The following is a 21,418-nucleotide window of genomic DNA, read 5'->3' as shown; positions in this document are numbered from 1 at the left end:
AAGATTAGTGAAAAGCAAGACAAGTGACAGTATTTTATCTTTTGTTATGGCTGAGTAGTATTCTTTTTATATATGTACCACATCATTATCCAATCATCTATTGAGAACACTTTAGTTATTTTCATGTCTTGGCCACCATGAATAATGCTGCAATGAAAATAGGAGTACATATATCTTTATGAATAAACTAGAGGCCTGGTGCATAAAATTTGTTCATGGTGGAGGAGCGGGACCCTCAGCCCAGCCTACACCCTCTCCAATTCAGGACCTCTTGGGGGATATCTGAGTGCCTCTCACAATCCAGCACCTCTGGCTTCTGACTGCTCACCTGCCTGCCTGCCTGCCTGATTGCCCCTAACCACATCTGCTTGCCTGCCTGATCACCCCTAACTGCTCCCCTGCTGGCCTGATCACCCCTAACTGCCTCTGTATCACCCCACACCTGGGACCAATGATTCACTCCTCCAGCCAGTTTTAGGCACTGCGGACCCACGCTTCCCTCCCTCTGGCCAGCCACAGGCACCCAGGACCCAACTGGCTTTGAGCGGGCTGGCCACAGCCACAGGGGGTCGTGGGCGGACGGCTTTGCACAGGCTACAGTCTCAGGTGCTGGCGCCTGGGTCTGTGGGGTGGATGGCTTGTCCCTCTCCTGGGCCACAGGCACTGGCACCCAGGACTGCAGTGTGTGTGGCTTGTCTTCCCGGGCTGCAGGCACAGGTACAGCTTCTTTCTGACACCCAGGACCCTGGGGCATGTGGCTTGTCCCTGTCCCTGGCCACAGCTTGGGTGGTTTCCATTCCTCTCTTGTGAGCTCATTTGTGTCTGGTTGGTCCACATTCCTCTCTCCCCAGTGTTGAGTGTCCGAGCCATTATGGCATTGTGGCATGAGGGCGTGATGACCATTTGCATATTAGCTCTTTATTATATAGGATGTTTTGAAAATTTTCAGGTATGTACCCAGAAGACGGGTTGCTGGGTCATATGGCAACTCTATTTTTTTTTTTTTTATCGAGGTGATGTTGGTTAATAAGGTTATATAGGGTTAAAGTGTACATTTCTATGATCCTAGATCTATATATTGCATAGTGTGCCTCTCACCCAAAGTCAAATTATCTTCTGTCTCCATATATTTGACTCCCTTTAACCTTAATACCCTCCCCACTTGTTTCCCTCTGGTAACCACCATACTATTGTCTATGTCTATACTTTTTGTTTGTTTGTTGTTCTTGGTGTTCATTTGTTCTTTTCAGTTTTATATCCCACATCTTATTCTTAATTTTTGAAGAGCCTCCATACTATTTTCCATGGAGGCTATACCAGTTTACATTCCTAGCACTAGTGAATAAGAATTTCTTTGTCCCCAAAACCTCTCTAAAACTGTTACTTATTTTGTTGCTAATAGGCATTCTAAGAGATGTGATGTATCTCATTATAGTTTTGGTTCGCATTTCCCTAATTGCTAGTGAAATTGAGGATCTTTTCATATGTCTCTTGGCCATTTGTATACCTTTTTGGGAGAAAGGTCTATTCGGGTCCTCTGCCCATTTTTAAGTTGGATTCTTTGTATGGTGTTCCATTATATGAGTTCTTCACATATTTTGGGTATTCATCCCTTGTCAGAGCTGTTGTTTACAAATATCTTCTCCCAACTAGTAGTTTGCCTTTTTGTTGGCAGTTTCTTTTGCTTTGCAGGAGATTTTTAGTTTGATACAGTCCTATTCATTTATAAAATTCCACATTTAAAAAAGTAATGATTCAGTTTCATAAATAATAAAGGGCACAAGTTAAATGCATGAAACATTGCTTAAAGTCATATTATTAAGGGTCTCATACTCTATTGACTGAGCTAGCCTGGCAGGCACTTCATAGAACTGAAACCTATATAATTTTATTTAATAAGATTACCCCAGTAAATTTAGTGAAAAATTTATAACTTTAGAACTATCATTAAAGTTTTCAAAAAATAACATATCACAAAAGACAGAAAAACAAAATCACATTATTGTGTTTTTATTTATTGCATAAATTATATCATTTTTATAAATCATTATTTATTTATTGGATTACAATTGGAATGTAGTTCTATCATTAATTTACAATATAGTACATTGTATATATAAAGGGTATGTGATATATTAATGGCATTCACTAGTTTTTAAAAGCAATTTATGTTTTACAGTTTGATTACATGGGCTCTGATATAAAGACTGTAACAGAGAAGGTTATTCAGATATTTGGACTTGTTAACACTGTAAGTTTTAAAAAATTCTTTTGTTTATATATTTTGTAAAAGTATCTGTAATATGTATTGATGTGTTTGGTATTTGGTTGTGCTGTTGAACAATTTTCCAAATTAAATGTCTTGAATATGTTTTTATAAAAATTCAATGTAATGTTTAAATTTATTTAAAATTTTATATTTACCTTCTTTTTTTAGATGTTTACTCAGTTGAAACTGACTGTTGTAATATCTTCCATAGAAATCTGGTCAAATAAAAACAAAATTTCTACTTTTGGAAATCCTTATGCAATATTATACAGATTTTCACAATGGAAATCTAAACATATCTTCCATCCTGCATACTTACTTGCGTGAGTATAGTATTCTGTATTTGTACAGTATTATAGAAAAAATTCAAAATGATTTCTTGTTAATTATGAAAAATAATCATCTATTTAATATATATCCTAATATATAAAAACCTGGGTTGTAATGACCCATAACGACCAATACTTGACCAACCGGAAGTCAGTCCTGCAGTCAAGACTGAGAGAGCGCAGTTAGGGACAAGATCAGGCCAGCAGGGGTGGGCAGTTGGGGGCAAGAGTAGGCCGGCAGGGGTGGGCAGTTGGGGGCAAGATCAGGCCAGCAGGGGAGATCAATTGGGGGTGAGATCAGGTCAGCAGAGGAGGGCAATTAGGGGCAGGCAATCAGGCAGGTAGGCAGAGGGGTTAGGGGCAATCAGGCAGGCAGGCAGGTAGGCAGGTGAGCAGTTAGGAGCCAGCGGTCTCAGTTTGCAAGAGGGATGTCCAACCCCTGTGGGATCGGGCCTAAAAGGGCAGTTGGACAGCCCCAAAGGACCCCGATTGGAGAGGGTGCAGGCTGGGCTGAGGGAACCCTCCCTCTGCATGAATTTCATGCACCAGGTCACTAGTATTCTATAAGTTTAGTGAACATGATTGGGATGGGGGAAAACTGTAAGTTAAAGTCCTGTCCTCAATGAGCAAAGTGAAGCAAAACTTAAAAATTTCTAACTGACATAAAATAAGCTAATAAAAGTTAAGTTAGCCAAAGCCAGTTTGGCTCAGCGGTAGAACGTTGGTCTGCGGACTGAAAGGTCCCAGGTTCGATTCCGGTCAAGGGCATGTACATTGGTTGCGGGCACATCCCTGGTAGGGGGTGTACAAGAGGCAGCTGGTCGATGTTTCTCTCTCATCGACGTTTCTAGCTCTCTATCTCTCTCCCTTCCTCTCTGTAAAAAAATCAATAAAATATATTTTTTTAAAAAGTTAAGTTACATAAAAGCATTGAAATAATTAAAGGACATTAATTATAAGTGATACACTTTCTTTAATGTTGCTTGACTTACTTTTACTACCTGTTATATAATCTCTATATTGTGTCTCCAAACTGATTAACTTTTATGTTTTTATTTTCTAATAATTGCTTTTCTCTCTAGAATCTTATGTGCAGAAAAATTTATTCATTTTTTTTGTAAATAAGTGAATAAGGAGGTCACAGAAAATTGAATTTTTAAGGCTGTAAAGGTTGAGGGAATCAGAATAATAAATATAAACCACTAGTGCAAGTATAATGACATATTCTTAACATTGTAGGTATGAGAAAATATGTATTTAAATTAGATTAATTCAGAGTAACATGGTTCTTAGGACAAAGTAATTGTTCACTAATGTTTGTTGTTATGAAAATTTATTGCCAATAATACCATTCTTAAATGCAATTGTGAGAAAATTCTTATTTTTAGTTTCAAGAAACAAATTAGTTTTAAAGGAGCTGTACTTCCCGGAAAAATATGTTTTAAGGATGAGGACGCAGGAATTGCTCTGGTATGTAATTATTATCCAGTTTTTTTTCTCATTATTTTCATGTTTAAAATTTTCCTAAATATTTTAAAGGATGAATAAATATGTTATATAGTTTATTCATTCTTTAATAGTATTTTATATTACTAATTTTGGAAAATAATTAAACTATATATATAAACTATATATAATTGCTTTTAAAAATAGAACAGCTATAAATTGAACTGATCATAATATATTGCAAGTCAACATTTAATTGTTTTGAACAGTGGTATCCTTGCATCAATATTATTAATTGTACCAATAAAAGGGTAATATGCTAATTAGATCAGGAGACTTTCCAGGAGACCTTCCGGACATCCTTCGGGACAAAGCCATGGTGGCCGGACTGAGGCAGTGGCAGTTAGGGGCAGTCAGGCCAGGAGGGCTAGCAGTTCAGGGCTAGCAGGCCAGCAGGGCGGGGGAAGGGGGGACAATTAGGCCAGCAAGGGGGGAGTAGTTGGGGGTGAAAAGGTCGGCAGACAGAGTGGTTAGGGGCAGTCCTGTGGGATCAGGCCTAAATTGGCAGTGGAACATTCCTTGAGAGGTTCCAGATTGGAGAGGGTACAGGCTGGGCTGAGGGACATGAATTTTGTGCACCAGGCCACTAGTATATTCAATAATGTTAATTATTGAACATATCAAATTTTCTCTCAAAATTAAGAATTTGTGTGTATTCACTTGCTTTTTTATTAAATGACATTTTTTCCTATTTTATGCTAAATGTTTTATTACTGCATTCAAGTCTATGTTTTGGAGGAGCAGACTTATAGGAAAAAATAGCTATCAAATATTCATAATCCACTGTTTTCTGGGGAAAGTGAGAATGAGCTCTAACTACAGTGTTATATTCCATTTGTCACAAGTTACTTAAAAACTAGGAAAGGGAACTAACTTGAGAATGCCTCAGAAAAAGATGTATACACTGTTATTTTCATATTGAGCAATTTGTGCAGTTGGTTAAACTTTTAGTAGCAACTATAATGAAGCAAATTGCCATTGACAGATTAAAAATATTTAAAATCACTTGCGTTATGTACTTGTTATAGCATTATGTAAGTTTAAGGACTACAATGTGATGATATGATATATGTATATATGGGAAATTATTGCCACATAAGGTTAACACAGTGGTTGGCAAACCGCAGCTCATGAGCCACATGGGGCTCTTTGGCTCCTTGAGTGTGACTCTTCCACAAAATACCATGGCCTGGGTGAGTCTATTTTGAAGAAGTGGCATTAGAAGAAGTTTAAGTTTAAGAAATTTGACTTTCAAAAGAAATTTCAATTGTTGTGCTGTTGATATTTGGCTCTGTTGACTAATGAGTTTGCCGACCATTGGGTTAACATATCCATCATCTCATATAGTTGCTATTTGTGTGTGTGTGTGTGTTGAGAATCTTTAAGTCTATTCTCTTAGAAATTTCAAATATATAATACAGTATTGTTAATTCTTATTACTATGCTGTACATTGTATCCCCAGATACTAGATGTTGTACACTTTGACTACTTTTACTCACTCCTACCTCATAGTACCCACTCTTGACAACCACCAATCCATTCTTTACTTCAAGATTTATCCATGTTGTTTATGTCTATATATATGTATATATACATACATGCATACGTACATATATACATATACTAGAGAGGCCAGATGCATGAAATTTGTGCAAAGGCCATGGTCCCAGCCTCTGCGCGCCTGCCACCATGGCCAGGGTCTCTGCTGCATCTGTCGTGGCCCCTGCCTGCTAAAGCTTTGTCTGGAAGGAAGGACGTCTGGTAGCATGTTCAGTTTAGTTAACGTATTATACTTTTATTATTATAGATATAGCTATATCACAAATTTTTTTTCACTCATCTGTTGATGGACATTTATGTTATTTCCACATCTTGGCTATTGTGACTAATTTGCATTGAATATGGGCTACAGATATCTCTTTGAGATAGTGACTTCATTTTCTTCAGATGTAGGGTTCCCCCCCCCCAAATGTATACATAAACATTGAATAATTATAAAGGCAGAGTTTATTAAAATACATTTCATTTTCAAAAGTGTGTATATAGTTTTTGGGACACCCTGCATATACCAACTAGTGGAACTGCTGATCCACATGATAGTTCTATTTTTAATAGTTTTAGGAACCACCATGCTGTTTTCTATACTGGTTATACCAATTTATATTTCCAGAAACAGGAAACAGGCTTCCATTTTCTTCACATCATTTCCAATACTTGTTATCTCTTGTATTTTTGATAATAGCCATTCTAACAGGTGTGGTGATATTTCTTGTGGCTTTGACTTGTATTTCCCTGATGTTTATTGATGTTAAACACCTTTTAATGTATCTAGAGGCCATTTAAAATCTTCAGAGAAATGTTTATTCAGGTCCTATGACCATTTATTAATCAGATTACTTGTTTTTTGTTAGTGAATTATATATGAATTCCTATATTTTGGATATTAACTCCTTATCAAAGATATAATTTGCATACTTTCTCACATTCCGTAGGTAACCTTTTCATTTTGTTGATCATTCTTTTGTTGTATAGAACCTTTTTATTGATGTAGTTCCACTTGTTTATTTTTACTTTTGTTTGTGGTTTTGGTATCATATCCTTAAAATAATTGGCAAGACCAATGTCAAGGAGATTTTTAAATATCATTCCTTTTTAAAGTTTTATGATTTCACTTCTTTTTTTAAACATTTCTTTTTCTTATTGATTATGGTATTACATAATTGTCCTCATCCCCCCAATCCCATCTCAAACCCCTCCCCACATATGCCCTCATCCCCCTGTTGTCCATGGCCACTGGCCAGGCCCATATGCATGCAAATCAAGTCCTTTGATTGACCTCTTTCCCTTTACCTCCACCCTCCCCTACTTTCCCTCTGAGGTTTGACAATCTGTTCGCTGCTTCTCTTTCTCTGGGTCTGTTTTTATTCATCAGTCTATGTTGTTTATCATTTCCTCTAGACGTGTGTCTAAGAAATACCCTTGTAAGACCCTAAATGGAGACAAGCCATAATGGTTATGCTGAGAGGCAAATGAATCAGTCTGTAGTGAGTTCCTTTCTGGGCCAACAGTTTTTTTGAGTCCCAATTTCAATGTCAAATAGTTCCTTATGTGTACATGTCAGCCATGATATTTCAGATCTGGTTGGTGGACAAACGGTGGTGATGCAGGTCCGACCGTCTCTGGTTTGGTCCTGGGCATCTTTCAGCAACACGCAGCTGCCGTCTGCTGGCACAGCAAGGTGTCATCAGCATCTTCCAAATCTAAATTGTTTCTCTTCTGTCTTCATGGCTGTGATTTCACTTCTTATATGTATATTTAATGCGTAATTTTTATTGTTGATAACATTACAGATGTCTCACATTTACCACTCTTTACCCCCATCCTCCCAGTCCTAACTCACCCCACAAGGTCTTTGCATAGAAGCATATAAGTTCTTTGTTTTAACTCTTCTCATTCCCCTAACCCCACATCAAGAGAGAGGAAGGGATGAGAATAGAGAGGTAGAAACATCAATGGGAGAGAAACATCATTGATTGAGTACATACTGCATGCCCCCTAATGGGGATTGAGCCTATTACAATCTGGGCATGTGCTCTGACCAGAAATTGAACTGGTGACCCCTTAGTTCCTGGTTCAATGCTTAACCACTGAGCTATATTGGCTGGGGTCACTTCTTACATTTTAATTTTCAATTCATTTAGTAAATTTTTGTGAAGTCTAAGATAAATGGTTCCATTTAATTATTTGAATGTAAATATTCAGTTTTTCTAACACCATTTATTGAAGAGGCTATCTTTTTTCAGTTGAGTATTCTTTGCTCCCTTGTCAAATATTAGTTGATCATATCTTCAGGTTTTTTTTTGTTTTGTTTTGTTTTTTGCTATTCTGTACCTACACTATACTTTAAAAAATGTTTTTATTGATTTTCGAGAAAGAGGATGGGGGTAGAGTAAAAGAGACATATCAGAGGGAATCATTGATTACTTTGCCTCTTGCACCTACCACCTCCAAGGACTGAGCCCACAACCTAGGCATGTGCCATGACCAGGAATTGATCCAACGACCTTTTGGTGCACAGGGTGATGCTCAACCAACTGAACCACACCAGCCAGGGCCATACCATACTTTTGGATTGCTATAGCTTTGCAATATAGTTTCAAAACTGGAAGTGTGATGCCTCCAGCTTTGTTCTTTCTCAGGATTATTTTTGTCTGTTTGAGGTCTGTTGTTGTTCTATACAAATTTTAGCATTCTTTTATAAATTTCTATGAAAAATGGAATTGGAATTTTTAGTAGGGATTGTGTTGAATCTTTATTTTGGATATGGATATTTTAACAATTTTAATGGGGTATCCTTCTAGTTTCTTTCAATATCATATAGTTTTCAGAGTAGAGATCTTTCACCTGCTTAGTTAAATTTATTCCTAATATTTTCTGTTATGTTACTATTGTAATGAAGCTTGTTTTTTTAAAATTGCTCTGATAGTTTATTAGTGTACATAAATGCAACAGATCTTTGTGTATTAATTTTGTATTCAGCTACTTTGCAGAGTTAACATCTTATTCCTAACCTTTTTTTTTTTGTTTTGTTTTAGGGTTTTCTATATATAGTAGTATGTCAAATGCAAATAGTGACATCTTTACTTCTTCTTTACCAATTTGGATGAGTTTTCCCCCTTTGCTTAATTGCTTTAATTAGTACTTTCAATATTATATTTAATAAAAGTGGTGAGAGAGCACATCTTGTCTTTTTCCTGATCTTAGGAGAAACATTTTTAGCTTTTCACATTGAGTATGGTGTTAGCTGTAGACTTGTAATATTTAGCCTTTTTTTGTTGTGGTACTTTCTCTATACTCTGTGCTGATAATTTTTAATAAATGGATATTGAATTGTTTCTATTCATTGTTCTTATTCATAGTTGTTGTTTTTTTAATTTCCCCTCTCTGTTTTTGCCCATTTTATTTTTATTTAATTTATTTTTGTTGTTGAGAATATTATAGATGTCCCCCAATTTGCCCCATTTGTCCCCCTCTACCTGGCTCCCGCTGCAACCCAGGCCTTCATCACACTATTGGCAGTGACCATGGGCTATGCAATCATGAATATAAGTTCTTTGGTTAATCGCTTCCTACTTTCTCTCCCGTAATCCCTCTGATATCTGCCAGTGTTTTCCATGCTTCAATGACTCTGGACCTATTTTGTTCAGTTTATTTTACTCATTTAGATTCCACATATAAGTGAGATCATGTGATATTTAACTTTTTCTGAGTGGCTTATTTTGCTTAGCTTAAAAATCTCCTGGTCTGAAACACTGAACAGACCGTCCAACCTCAGAGAGAAGGCAAGGGAAGGGGGATAAGAGATCAACCAAAGGATTTGTATGCATACATATTAGCATAAACAATGGACGCAGACACTGGGGGAGTGGGGCTTGTCCTGGGGGGAGGGTGGGACAGGGGGGTCAATCTGGGGAAAAGGAGACATATCTAATACTTTAAACAGTAGAAAAAATTAAAAAAGAGAGAAAACATTTTAAAAAATCTCTAGGTCCATCCATGCTGTCAAAAAGGTTAAGAGATCCTTCTTTTTTACAGCTGCATAGTATTCCATTGTATAAACGTACCACAGATTTTTGTAGTCATTCATCTACTTATGGGCATTTGGGTTGTTCCCCTTCTTACTACTGTAAATAATGCTGCTGTGAGCATAAGGGTGCATATATATATTTCTGATTTGTGTTTTGGCATTCTTAGAATATAGTCTAAAAGTGGGATTATTGGGCCAAATGGAAGATTCATTTTTAAATTTTTGAGGAAACTCCATACAGTTTTCCACAATGACTGCACCAGTCTGTATTCCCACCAGCAGTGCATGATGGTTCCTTTTTCTCCACATCTTCACAAGTATGTGTTATTTGTTTGTTATTTGCTTATTTATTGATGGTAGTCATTCTGGCAAGTGTGAGGTGATTACTCAATGTAGTTTTAATTTGCAACTCTCTGATGATTAGTGACTGAGCATTTTTTTCATATATCTGTTGGACGTCTGTATATCCTCTTTAGAGAAGTATCTAATCAGGTCCTTTGCCCATTTTGTGTTGGAGTTAAATGAGTTTGTCTTCCTTTTGTTGAGTTAAATGAGTTCTTTATATATTTAAAAAATTAAATCCTTATCAAATATATCATTGACAAATGTCTCATATTTAGTGTGTTCTCTTTTCATTTTGAAGATGGTTTCTTTTGCTTTGTAGAAGCTTTTAATTTTGATGTAGTCCCATTTGTTTATTTTCTTCTTAGTTTCTTTTGCCCTATGAGATGTATTGATAAAAATATTGCTATGAGAGATGTCCGAGATTTTGCTACCTGTGGTTTCTTCTAGGATTTTTATGGTTTCCCTACTTATATTTTAGTCTGTTATCCATTTTGAACTTATTCTTGTGTATGGTATAAGTTGGTGTCTAGTTTCATTTTTTTTTTTTTTTTGCATGTACCTGTCCAATTTTCCCAGCACCATTTATTTTTTAAAATATATTTTATTGATTTTTGCAGAGAGGAAGGGAGAGGGATAGTTAGAAACATCTATGAGAGAGAAACATTGATCAGCTGCCTCCTGCACCCCCCACCCCCACCCGGGGATGTGCCTGCAACCAAGGCACATTCTCCCGACTGGAATCGAACCCTAGACCCTTGAGTCCGCAGGCTGATGCTCCATCCACTGAGCCAAACCAGCCAAGGCCCAGCACCATTTATTGAAGAGACTTTCTTTACCCTATTGCATGCACTTGCCTTCTTTGTCAAATATTAATTGACCATAAAGGTGTGGGTTGATTTCTGGTTTATCTGTTCTGTTCCATTGGTACCAGACTGTTTTGTTTACAATGACTTTGTAGTATAGATTGTAGTTTTTTCAGTCCCTCCTATTTTGTTCTTTTTTTATTTCATATAAATTTTTGGAGTATTTGTTCTAGATCTATGAAATATGCCATTGGTATTTTAATTGAGTTTGCATTGAATCTATAGATTGTTTTGGTTATGAACATTTTAATGTTAATTCTTCCTATCTATAAACATAGTATATGCTTGCTCTTGTTTATATCTTCCTCTATTTCTTTTTTTCAATGTCCCATAGTTTGCTGAGTACAGGTCTTTAACCTACTTTGTTAATTCCCAGGTGTGTGTGTGTTTTTTTTATTTTTATTTATTTATTTATTTTTTATCGCAGTGGTACATGTTTTCTTTTATTTCTCTTTCTGAGAATTCATTCTTAGTGTATAAAATGCTATTGATTTCTGGATGTTAATTTTCTATGCTGCTACTTTGTCAAATTCGTTTATTAAATCTAGTAGTTTTTTGTTTTCTCTGTACAATATCATTTCTTGCAGTTAGATCTTGAGCCAAGGTAATATTGTTTGAGATGTGGATACCCTCAAGTTGATACCCTCTTGAGTTTATGTAGGTCTTGTTTTTGTGGCTCTGTGGTATTATAATGATGCTGAAGCCCTGTTGTGTAATATGAATTATTGGGCCTGTATCTTGGGACCCCAACTTAAAAATATTATTTAAATCAAGGTGCTTGTAGATACACAGATAGCAAAAGGGACATTGGTGTCTGTGCCAGAGCATGTCTAGCAAAATCAAAACCCAAATTAGTCATGGCTGGATTGAAAACTGTCCAACAGACTGAGGTTTTTTCCTTAGGTGAAAAGAAGTGTTCTATTGTAAGTAGGTTTTAAATCATATGACCAAATTTAGTTGTAAGTTGACAATAGGTTGACAGGTTGTTTGCCATTTAAAATATCTGTGCTTGAGGTCGGGGCTCCAGAATTGGGATACAGATAGTTGTATGTTCCCTTTGACTCAATTTTGGTTTGTTTGGTAACAGGAAAGCAGGTGAAGTCTTTTAAGTTGTAAGATTTTATTCTTTTTTTTAAACCAAAGCTGAACCTACATTGGCCCATCAAAATCACTCAAAGTCTAATTTTCCTTAGGGTTCATTCTTGGTGTACATTCTATGGGTCTGGAATATATATGATATCATACAGAACATTTTCACTGTGCTCTGCTTATTAATTTCTGCCCTCCTCACAAGCAACCACAGATCTTTTCATTGTCTCCATAATTTTGTTTTTTTCTGAGGATGACATATAGTTGGAATTATTCAGTATGCAGAATTTTCAGATTGGATTCTTTCACTTAGTAATATGCATTTGAGGTTCCTCTATTTCTTTTCATTACCTGATAACTCATTTCTTTTTAGTGCTGAATAATATTCCATTGTCTGAAATGTGCCATAGCTTATGTATTTGTTCACCTATATAAGGATATCATGGTTGCTTGCAAGTTTTGGCAATAATGAATAAAGCTGCTATAAAAGTCTGTATGCAGAAACTGGAAATAAAACAAAGGAGAACAACAATACCTACTGAGGTGTATTAATTGTTGATTGCTATACAACTGATTATACCAAAACTTAGCAAATAAAATGTAGTTCTGTGGGGTAGGATTCTAGGAGCAGCTTAGTGAGCAGAATCAAGGTGTCAGTTGGACCTATAGTAATCTCAGGATTCAACATAGAATTTGTTTCCAAGCTCAGTCACGTGGCTATTGAAAGACCCCAGAAAATCTCTTCCAAGTTCATTTATGTGGACCTCTTATTAGGCTGGCTTCTTAGCATAACAGCTAGCTGGCTTTCCCCTGAGTGAGGAGAATGAGGCAGAATCTAAGAATTCAGTCTTTCTAACCTATTTTAGAAATGATGAACCATCACTTCTGCTATATTCATTAACTAGAAGTATTCAAGGACATGAATAGCAGAAGGCAGAAATCATTGAGACCTATTTCAGAGGCTGCCTTCTACAAAGAAAAAAAATGTAGAATTTATTATTGAAATAGTAGAGGCCCAGCACATGATTAAATCGTGTGGGTAGGGTCCCCAGGCCTAGCCTCCTGAAATCAGGGCCATCTTCTCCTGTTCGCCAGACTCCAGGTCAAATGCTGCCTCCGCTACGGAGCTGTCAGGCCATTGGGATCCCCAGCTCATCCCCAGCTGCTCCAGGGCTCAGGCCTGCAGGAAAGCGGGCACTGGAGACTTCACCTCCATGCGAGTGTGCTGGGCTGGCTGATGGAATGCACTGCCTGCTTGGGGCAGCTCCCATGGGTGCCGCCTCCTCCATTGCCTCTGCTGCTGGGGCTTGAGGCACTGAAGGAGGCTGCAGGGTGCGCCTGCGATCAACCTGCCCCCATGTGAGCGGCCTCGAGAGCTGGCAGTGTGTTCCATCAGTGGCCGGGCTGGTCCACACACATGGAGGTGAAGTTGCTGGCAGCTGCTTTCCCATAGGCCTGACTCCTGGTGCAGCCAGGAATGAGCTGGTGAACTCAATGGCCTGGTAGCCAGCCCAGTCCTCCCACCAACCACCCTGATTCCCCTGTTCACCATGGCTGATCCATTGGAGCCTGCAGGCATCCAAGAGGTCAGCAGTTCAGCCTGCTCACCAGTCCTCAGTCCCACACCGCCTTTGCTCACAGATGGGAGGGAGGGACCAAGAAGAGGTCAATGCCACCTCATGGTAACTGGTCATTTGGTCATTCTGGTCATTGGGACACTGGCTTTTTATATATATATGTAGATTAGAGGAATTTTGTTTATAATAATTCAGAGATGCAATGTTCAATGTGGTGTTTAAGACTCCAAGATAGTTGCTGTTGTCCTTAAGTAATAGTATTTTGAAATTAAACTTTTGTGTATATTTATCTATGCTTAACAAATCTATCTTCCAAATGCTTATATAACTAATTTCATCTACACAGGTATCTTGGATGCATTGATACCTTTTAAAAATTAATTTCACTTATTAATTTTTGATTATAGTAAGTATTGTGTGTGTGTTTTTAAATAACAATAGAATTCTTAGCTGAATTATTTTCTTTTCTTTCCCTTATATTTAGCAAGTAGAGGGCTCATCTTTGGAGTCATATGCTGTCAGTATCGTGCAGTTGCTTAGCCTTCATATGGGATTGAGTTTTGACAATACTGATACCTGCTATTGTTCAGGAGATGTTTGCACGATGTCATCAGAAGCAATGTAAGATAATTTTTTTAATGAAATACACATATTTCTTTAAAGAAATTGTTTGATGAGTTCTTACATTTCTATTAACCAAACTAAAGTAATTGACAATTACAGAACACTGTATCCAACAACTATATACATTTTTTTTAAGTAACTACGGAAGCACACTAAAATGATTCAACACTTCCCAAACCCTCCATACTTGTGTAAACTCTCTTCTTCCTTCCTACCTCCAGAGTCTGATTTGTGTATGTGTGTGTGTGTATATATATATATATATATATATTTTTTTTTTTTTTTTCTGGCCTGCTTGAAAGCTCCTTCTAGGAACAAGCCAGATGAATTGTGTGATATCAGTGATTCTGCATAAAATTAAATGCTTTTATATTTTCATTTAAACTGGCATTGTACAATATAAGGATGTGCAATTCAAGTTAATTACATTTTATTTATCTTGAAATACATTAAATTGTAGATGAATAACACCATGACCCATTGAGAAAGAGAGACTTTGAAGCAAGGAGAAAAAGCTTTTAATTTTAATATTGCTAATAATACTTTTCTCTTGCTTTATAAACAAGGAAGGTTGCACTTTCATTTGCATTAGTTTCCACAAATTATGTAGCTAGTCCTGATTGTTTTACATCATCACCAAAAATTGATATGATCAATATGTTTAATTTTAATCATTTAGTTGGTAGATATTATCTCATATGAATTTTACCTGCTTTTTCCTATGAACTAATAATGTGAACATATTTTCATGCTTAATAGCTTTGTATATCTTCTTTGATAAAGAGTTTATTCAATCTTTTTTTTTCTAATTTTAAAAAACAAAATATTTTGTGCTCTTATTGAGTTGTAAGAATTGTTCATATATTTTGCATATTAGATACATGATTTCCTCTTTAAAATTAATTCTTTAAAAAAATATATTTTATTGATTTTTCACAGAGAGGAAGGGAGAGGGATAGATAGTTAAAAACATCGATGAGAGAGATTCATCGATCAGCTGCCTCCTGTCCACCCCCCACTGGGGATGTGCCCGCAACCAATGTACATGCCCTTGACCGGAATCGAACCTGGGACCTTTCAGTCCACAGGCTGACACTCTATCCACTGAGCCAAACTGGTTTCGTCATTTAAAATGAATTTTTTAAGAACATGTTTTTAATTTTGATGAAGTACACTTTATCAGTTTTAGGATATTTTAGTTAATTACTATATATGTGTTTTAGTTCATTTTTATTTTTGCAATATGGATTTTTCAGTTACTCCAAGACCACTTGTTTTCCTCACTTAATTGCCTTGGCCACTTCTTCAAAAATCAAGTGACCATATATGTGTGAATTTTTAATAGGAATCTTTATTTTATATCATTAATCTCTATGTCTACACTTATGCAGATGCATATAATCTTTATTGCTGTACCTTTATATTGAATTTTGAAATCAGGTAATGCAAATACCCAAATTTTTTCATCTTCTCTAAAGTTCTTTTTGGCTAATCTAGGCTCTTTGCATTTTAATATATACATATATATTAACAGCTTCTAAATTTTGACAAAATCCCCTGTTGAGCTTTTAAAAAGTATTGCATTATTTAATTGCATAATTCAATTTTGGGAGAATTGCCATTTTAATAATATGGAATATTTTGATTCTTGGATATGGTATATGACTTCATTTATGTAGGTCTTTAATTTTTTTCAGCAATGTAATTTTATGATTTAAATTTTATTTTTAAGCATTTATCTTTAAGTATTCTTTTTTGTTATCATGAATGAAATTGTTTACTTATCATTCTCAAATTGCTCTTTTCTAGTACCTAGGAATATAACAGATTTTAGTACATTGACTTTGGGTGCTGCAAACTCGTTAAATACTTTAGAAAATTCAGGAGGTTTTATTTGTTGATTCTGTAATATTTTCTCTAAATAAGATATTGTCATTCATGAATAAGAACAGTTAATATTTTTCTTTCCATCTTTTTGTGTATAAGTCTTTTTTCTTTCCTTAATTCCACTTGAATTAACTTCAGCCCAATGTGAATTGATATAGTGAGAGTGGATATCCTTGCCTTGTTTCCAATCTTAAGGAAAAAGCATAACATCATAAGTATGAAGCTAGCCATAGTTCTTTATTCTTTAAATATATTTTTACTTACTTTGTTTCTTTTTTAAATTTATTTTTATTGATTCAGAGAGGAATGGTGAAGGAGAGAGAGATAGAAACATCAGTGATGAGAGAAAATCATTGATCGGCTGCCTCCTGCACACCTACTACTGAGATCAAGCCCACAGTCCAGCCGTGTGCCCTTGACTTGAATCAAAACTGGGACCCTTCAGTCCCCAGGCCAATACTCTATATATTGAGCAAAACCAAATAGAGTGCCATAGTTCTTTTTTTAAATTAAATGTCCTCTCTTCTAAAATAGTGTCTTTATTCCCTTGCACAATATGTTGTTTTATTTGTGTTTTTCATCTTTCCAATAACTATCTGACTTATTTCACATGTGTGTTTCCTGATGCTCACATTTTTTGCTTCTAGTAAACACTTGTTCTACTTTTTACTAAATAACAGTTGCCTATAAGAATGCTCAGTAAATGATGCAAATTATGAACTTATTAGCTAAGGATATTTGCTTATTATTTAACTAGAGGCCTGGTGCATGAAATTCGTGCATGGGGGTGTGTGTCCCCCAGGCCTGCCTGCATCCTCTTGCAATCTGACACTGCTAGCTTCTAACGGCTCACCTACCTGCCTGCCTGATTGCCTCTAACCACTCGCCTGCCTGCCTGATCACCCCTAACCACCTCTGCCTCGGCCCCCACCACTGCGGCTTTGTCAGAAAGATATCTGGAAAGACATCCGGATGGTTGTTCGGCTGTCTTGTCTAATTAGCATATTACACTTTTATTATTAAAGATTTTGTCCTTATTTTGAGTGTTTTAATTATATACTTCATAAACAATCAACGTTATTGATGTATAATTTATTCACAATAAAATTGACATGCTTAGAGTGTTCAAGTTTATGACTTTATATAAAATAGAGGTCCGGTGCATGAATTCATATACCAGTAGATCCCTCAGCCTGGCCTGTGGGATTGGGCCAAAACTAGCTCTCTGACACCCCTTGAGGGGTCCCGGGTTGTGAGAGGGCACAGGCCAGGCTGAGGGACCCCACTGTTGCACAATCAGGGCCAGCGAGGGACACAGGAGGTTGGCCAGATAGAGAGGGACTGGGGGAGGGCTCCAGGACATGTCTAGCCCATTTCACTCAGTACTAATTGACCAGTTGGAGTGTTTGCCCCCTAGGGCCAGTGCATGTCATAGTGACTCATCGACCAGTTGACTGACCCTCTAGTGGTCAGTGCATGTCATAGCAAATGGTTGAGTGACTTTAGCATTCATTAGCATATTACTCTTTGGTTGAATGGAAGACCGGTTGACTGGACACTTAGCATATTAGGCTTCTCTATTATATATGATCTTTGAACCACAGTGTCAGTCAGGCTATGCACCTTTTCTCCCCTCATAGGAAGTTCTTTTGTGACCTTTAGCAGTCCTTCTACCTTCTACCCTGGCCCCAGGCAACAACTAATCTGATTTCTATCACTGCAGTTAGTTTACCTTGCTGAACAATTTAATGTGAATTGAATTTGTACTATCCTTTGAGTGTTCACTGTATAAGACTGTATTTTCTCTATATTAGCTGAACATTTTTTTCTTGAAATCTTTGAATATATAATATCAGTTCCTTTTAAATATTTGTGTGCCAAATTTAACACTAGGGCCATCTCAGTGTTGATTTCTATTGATTACATTTTTTTTATTGGCTATGGATCACATATTCTTATTTATTTGATACTATTATTTACTAATTATTATAGATATTAGATATAGTTGTTTTACAATAGGAAGCTTGGACTCTCCTACCTCCCTCTGAAAAACATTGATTCTTTTTCTACTAGACAATTCAACTATTGGCTAATCATTTTGAATTTTATTTGCTTGCTTTTATGCTTTATAATCTGTACATATAAAAGCCACCACTTGACCCAGTCAAGTAGTCACTATGACATGCATTGACTACCAAGAGGCAGATGCTCAATACAAGAGCTGCCCCCTAGTGGTCAGTGTGCTCCCACAGCGGGAGCTCTGCTCAGGCAGAAGCTGGGCTCATGCTGGCGAGCACATCTGCTGTGGCAGGAGCCTCTCCTGCCTCCGTGGCAGCGCTACTGAATGGTGGCTGCAGGCACAGCGAAGCTGGGAAGAGCGGGAGCAGCGTGGTATCTAGCCCCAGCTCAGGCTCCTTCCCGGCCGCCTGCCTATTCTCACACTGCTATATCCCTCAGGGCCGTAGCTTGGGGACTGGGCCAAAATTGGCAGCCTGACATCCCCCGAGGAGTCCCAGATAGCAAGAGGGCGCAGGCCAGGCTGAGGGACCTCCACCAGTGCACTGTGCACTGGGCCTCTAGTATGAATATATAGAAGCTCGAGGTATTTCCAACTTGGTCTTTGTGGATCCTGTTGGAGCTTGAATTAGGCTGTGTTAGAACTGATACTGAGTAGATTTTAATATAGGGTAGAGATTAGCCAACAATAATTCGTGGGCCAGATTTGGTGGTCTTTTTGATTTGTAAATAAAACGGAAATGCGGGAATTAAACTGAAACGCACTGTTTTCCTCCGGGCATGTTGCAAAGATGATTTTCCAGGTTCTTGTCCAGGTAGATTTGAAGAATAAAGCCACAGACAAAAGGTGGACATTTATTGAGAAACAAGCACAGAATACCATGTGGGAGGGGGGAGAGAGGTCCACCAAGTCCCTCTTTCTTAAGGTTTATAAAGGCAGCAGTTCTTCATGTCCCGATATAGCCCTCTGATTGGTCACTATAGCGGCTTCAGAGCTCAAACCCCTAGTGGTGTTCCCCCCTTTTTTCTCCCTTTTATTCTTCTATTCTTTTTCTTTATTCTGTGAATGAGCGGATTCCAGCTCCCTTATTCTGTAAACTTATGCCTTCTGGCAGCTCCCAGATTTGCAGCCCCGCGTGTCTCCCCCATGGGCTCCCTAATTCCCAAATCTTCCTAAACCTGCCTATTTTACCCTTAAAAACACCTTTCAAAATCTTATTGCAATGCATTCAGGCTCATTGGTTTGCATATTATGTATGACTTCTTTTGGACGATAGTGGCAAATTTCTTAGTTCCATCAGAGTATACAGCATATACTGTAAACTGATACTATTTACTATCAGCTCTTTATAAAAAAAGTTTCTCAAATCCTGGTTTAGGGCACAGTCTTTAGTCTCTTAAATCATATTCTTTCAAATGTTCTGGAAGGGAGAGAGGAAGGGATTAGTTGTGCTAACAGCTTTTATTCTGTCAGGACAGGTCCTCCTACTGCTCCTCCCACAATGGCTCAAACAGCTAATTTTTATTTGAAAAGTGTTCACTTATGGAGAGGAAAAAAAGCTCTAAAGTATAGTATTATAGTTACTATTAATAAAGAGTAATAATAAATAATATATATACATATATATATATATACTATGAAGTGATTCATATTGGTATTTATAGAAAAAACATAAAAATACTATTAAGTAGATTAAAGTATATTAATTAAACACTGAAGCAAAAATTTTTAAGTTGTTTGGCACTGGGAAAGTAAGTAAGTGTAACACAGTTCCTGTTTTTTCATTACAATAGTTTTCATGCTGACATTTAAAAAGTGTGTTAAACATATTAGCAATGAAATTAATATTTTCAAAAATATGCATTTTGTTTTCTATGAAAAATAATGCTCTTCATTTTTTAAAATATTTTTTATTGATTTTTTTACAAAGAGGAAGGGAGAGGGGATAGAGAGTTTGAAACATCAATGAGAGAGAAACATCAATCAGCTGCCTCCTGCACACCTCCTCCTGGTGATGTGCCTGCAACCAAGGTACATGCCCTTGACCAGAATAGAACCTGGGACCCTTGAGTCTGCAGGCTGATACTCTATGCACTGAGTCAAAATTGTCAGGTCAAAAATAATGCTATTTAAATCTCTCTCAAAATTGCTGTACATTAGGAGAAATGTAGAAATATGTAGCAATAATTTTTATCATACCCACGTGTCTGTGTGTGTGTGTCTTTTTTTTTTTTAATATATATATATATTTTAGGCACTCCCGGGGTGTAAAGGATTTTAGTACCTGTAGCTTGGATGAGTTTAAATATTTGACTTCAAGTTCTAGTCTTGAATGTCTTCATAGCAGCCTTCCTATTAAACCAGTTTACAAAAGCGTACCGGATACTTGTGGCAATGGACTATTGGAAAAAGGTGAACAATGTGATTGTGGCATTGGAATGGTGAGTAGAAAAAATTTCAAAAACTTTTTATTCTCTATATATATATATATATATATATATATATATATATATATATATATATACACAAACACCTTATTGTTTAGAAAAATAAATTTAAAAAATACTTTTTTTTAAAAAAAGATGGCAGCCTTTAAGTTTCCTAATTTTTGTTATTTTTCAAAATGGAGAGCAAATGTTCTTAAGGTAATGTTTATCTTTAAATATTGTTTTTTTGACATTCTTTAGTGTATGAATCAGCCACACACTTAGAATTAGTCGCCATAAGAGTATTTAGAATTGAAGAAATATATTTAACAACAAGCAGCAACAAAAGCAGACAAGAACATCTGAAGGCTATAGACTATTATCAGTGGGATAACAAAATGCATTGGTAATATTGTGAGAAAAAGATTTGTATTGACAGGTTATGCCAACTAAAAACATTTTAAAATTAAATCTTTCACACATAGAAAATATAAAAATACACAGCAAAGATTAAAATAAAAGATGAAAGATGACAGAGGAGGTATTGACAACAAAGTGAAACAAACATGAAAATTCTCAGAGATAGAAATTGTAAAATACAGAATATATTCAAATATAGTATGTTAAAAGCATATTTCTGTATTAAAATATGTTATGTACTAAAGGCCCAGTGCATGAAATTCATGCACTACAGGTGGGAGGGGGGTCCCTCAACCCTACCTGTGCTCCCTTGCAGTCCGGGACCCCTCAGCAGACATCCCTCTTGCAGTCCAGGACCCCTCGCTCCTTCCCTCCCACCTGCTTGCTGCTCCCTACTGCTCAGCTCACTGCTCCTTAGTGCTGCCACCAAGGTTCCTGCCACCCGCACTATACTCACCAGCCGTAAGCCCAGCTTCTA

General features: G+C 36.8%; 1 protein-coding gene across 1 annotated transcript in view; it reads left to right on the top strand.

The window, feature by feature from the left end:
* LOC118730557 (disintegrin and metalloproteinase domain-containing protein 5-like) overlaps positions 1 to 21,418 on the top strand; it is a 94,538-nt gene that overhangs the window by 10,108 nt on the left and 63,012 nt on the right. Inside the window, exons 8-12 of the mRNA XM_036458611.1 lie at positions 2,180 to 2,251; positions 2,438 to 2,592; positions 3,987 to 4,068; positions 14,051 to 14,187; positions 20,349 to 20,535. Of these exons, the coding sequence (XP_036314504.1) occupies positions 2,180 to 2,251; positions 2,438 to 2,592; positions 3,987 to 4,068; positions 14,051 to 14,187; positions 20,349 to 20,535 (633 nt within the window). The remainder of the gene's footprint in view (positions 1 to 2,179; positions 2,252 to 2,437; positions 2,593 to 3,986; positions 4,069 to 14,050; positions 14,188 to 20,348; positions 20,536 to 21,418) is intronic.

This window comes from Pipistrellus kuhlii, unplaced genomic scaffold (assembly GCF_014108245.1).
Source record: "Pipistrellus kuhlii isolate mPipKuh1 unplaced genomic scaffold, mPipKuh1.p scaffold_m20_p_3, whole genome shotgun sequence".
In the NCBI taxonomy this organism is placed as follows: Eukaryota; Metazoa; Chordata; class Mammalia; order Chiroptera; family Vespertilionidae; genus Pipistrellus; species Pipistrellus kuhlii.
This window is presented reverse-complemented; position numbering and strand designations above follow the sequence as displayed.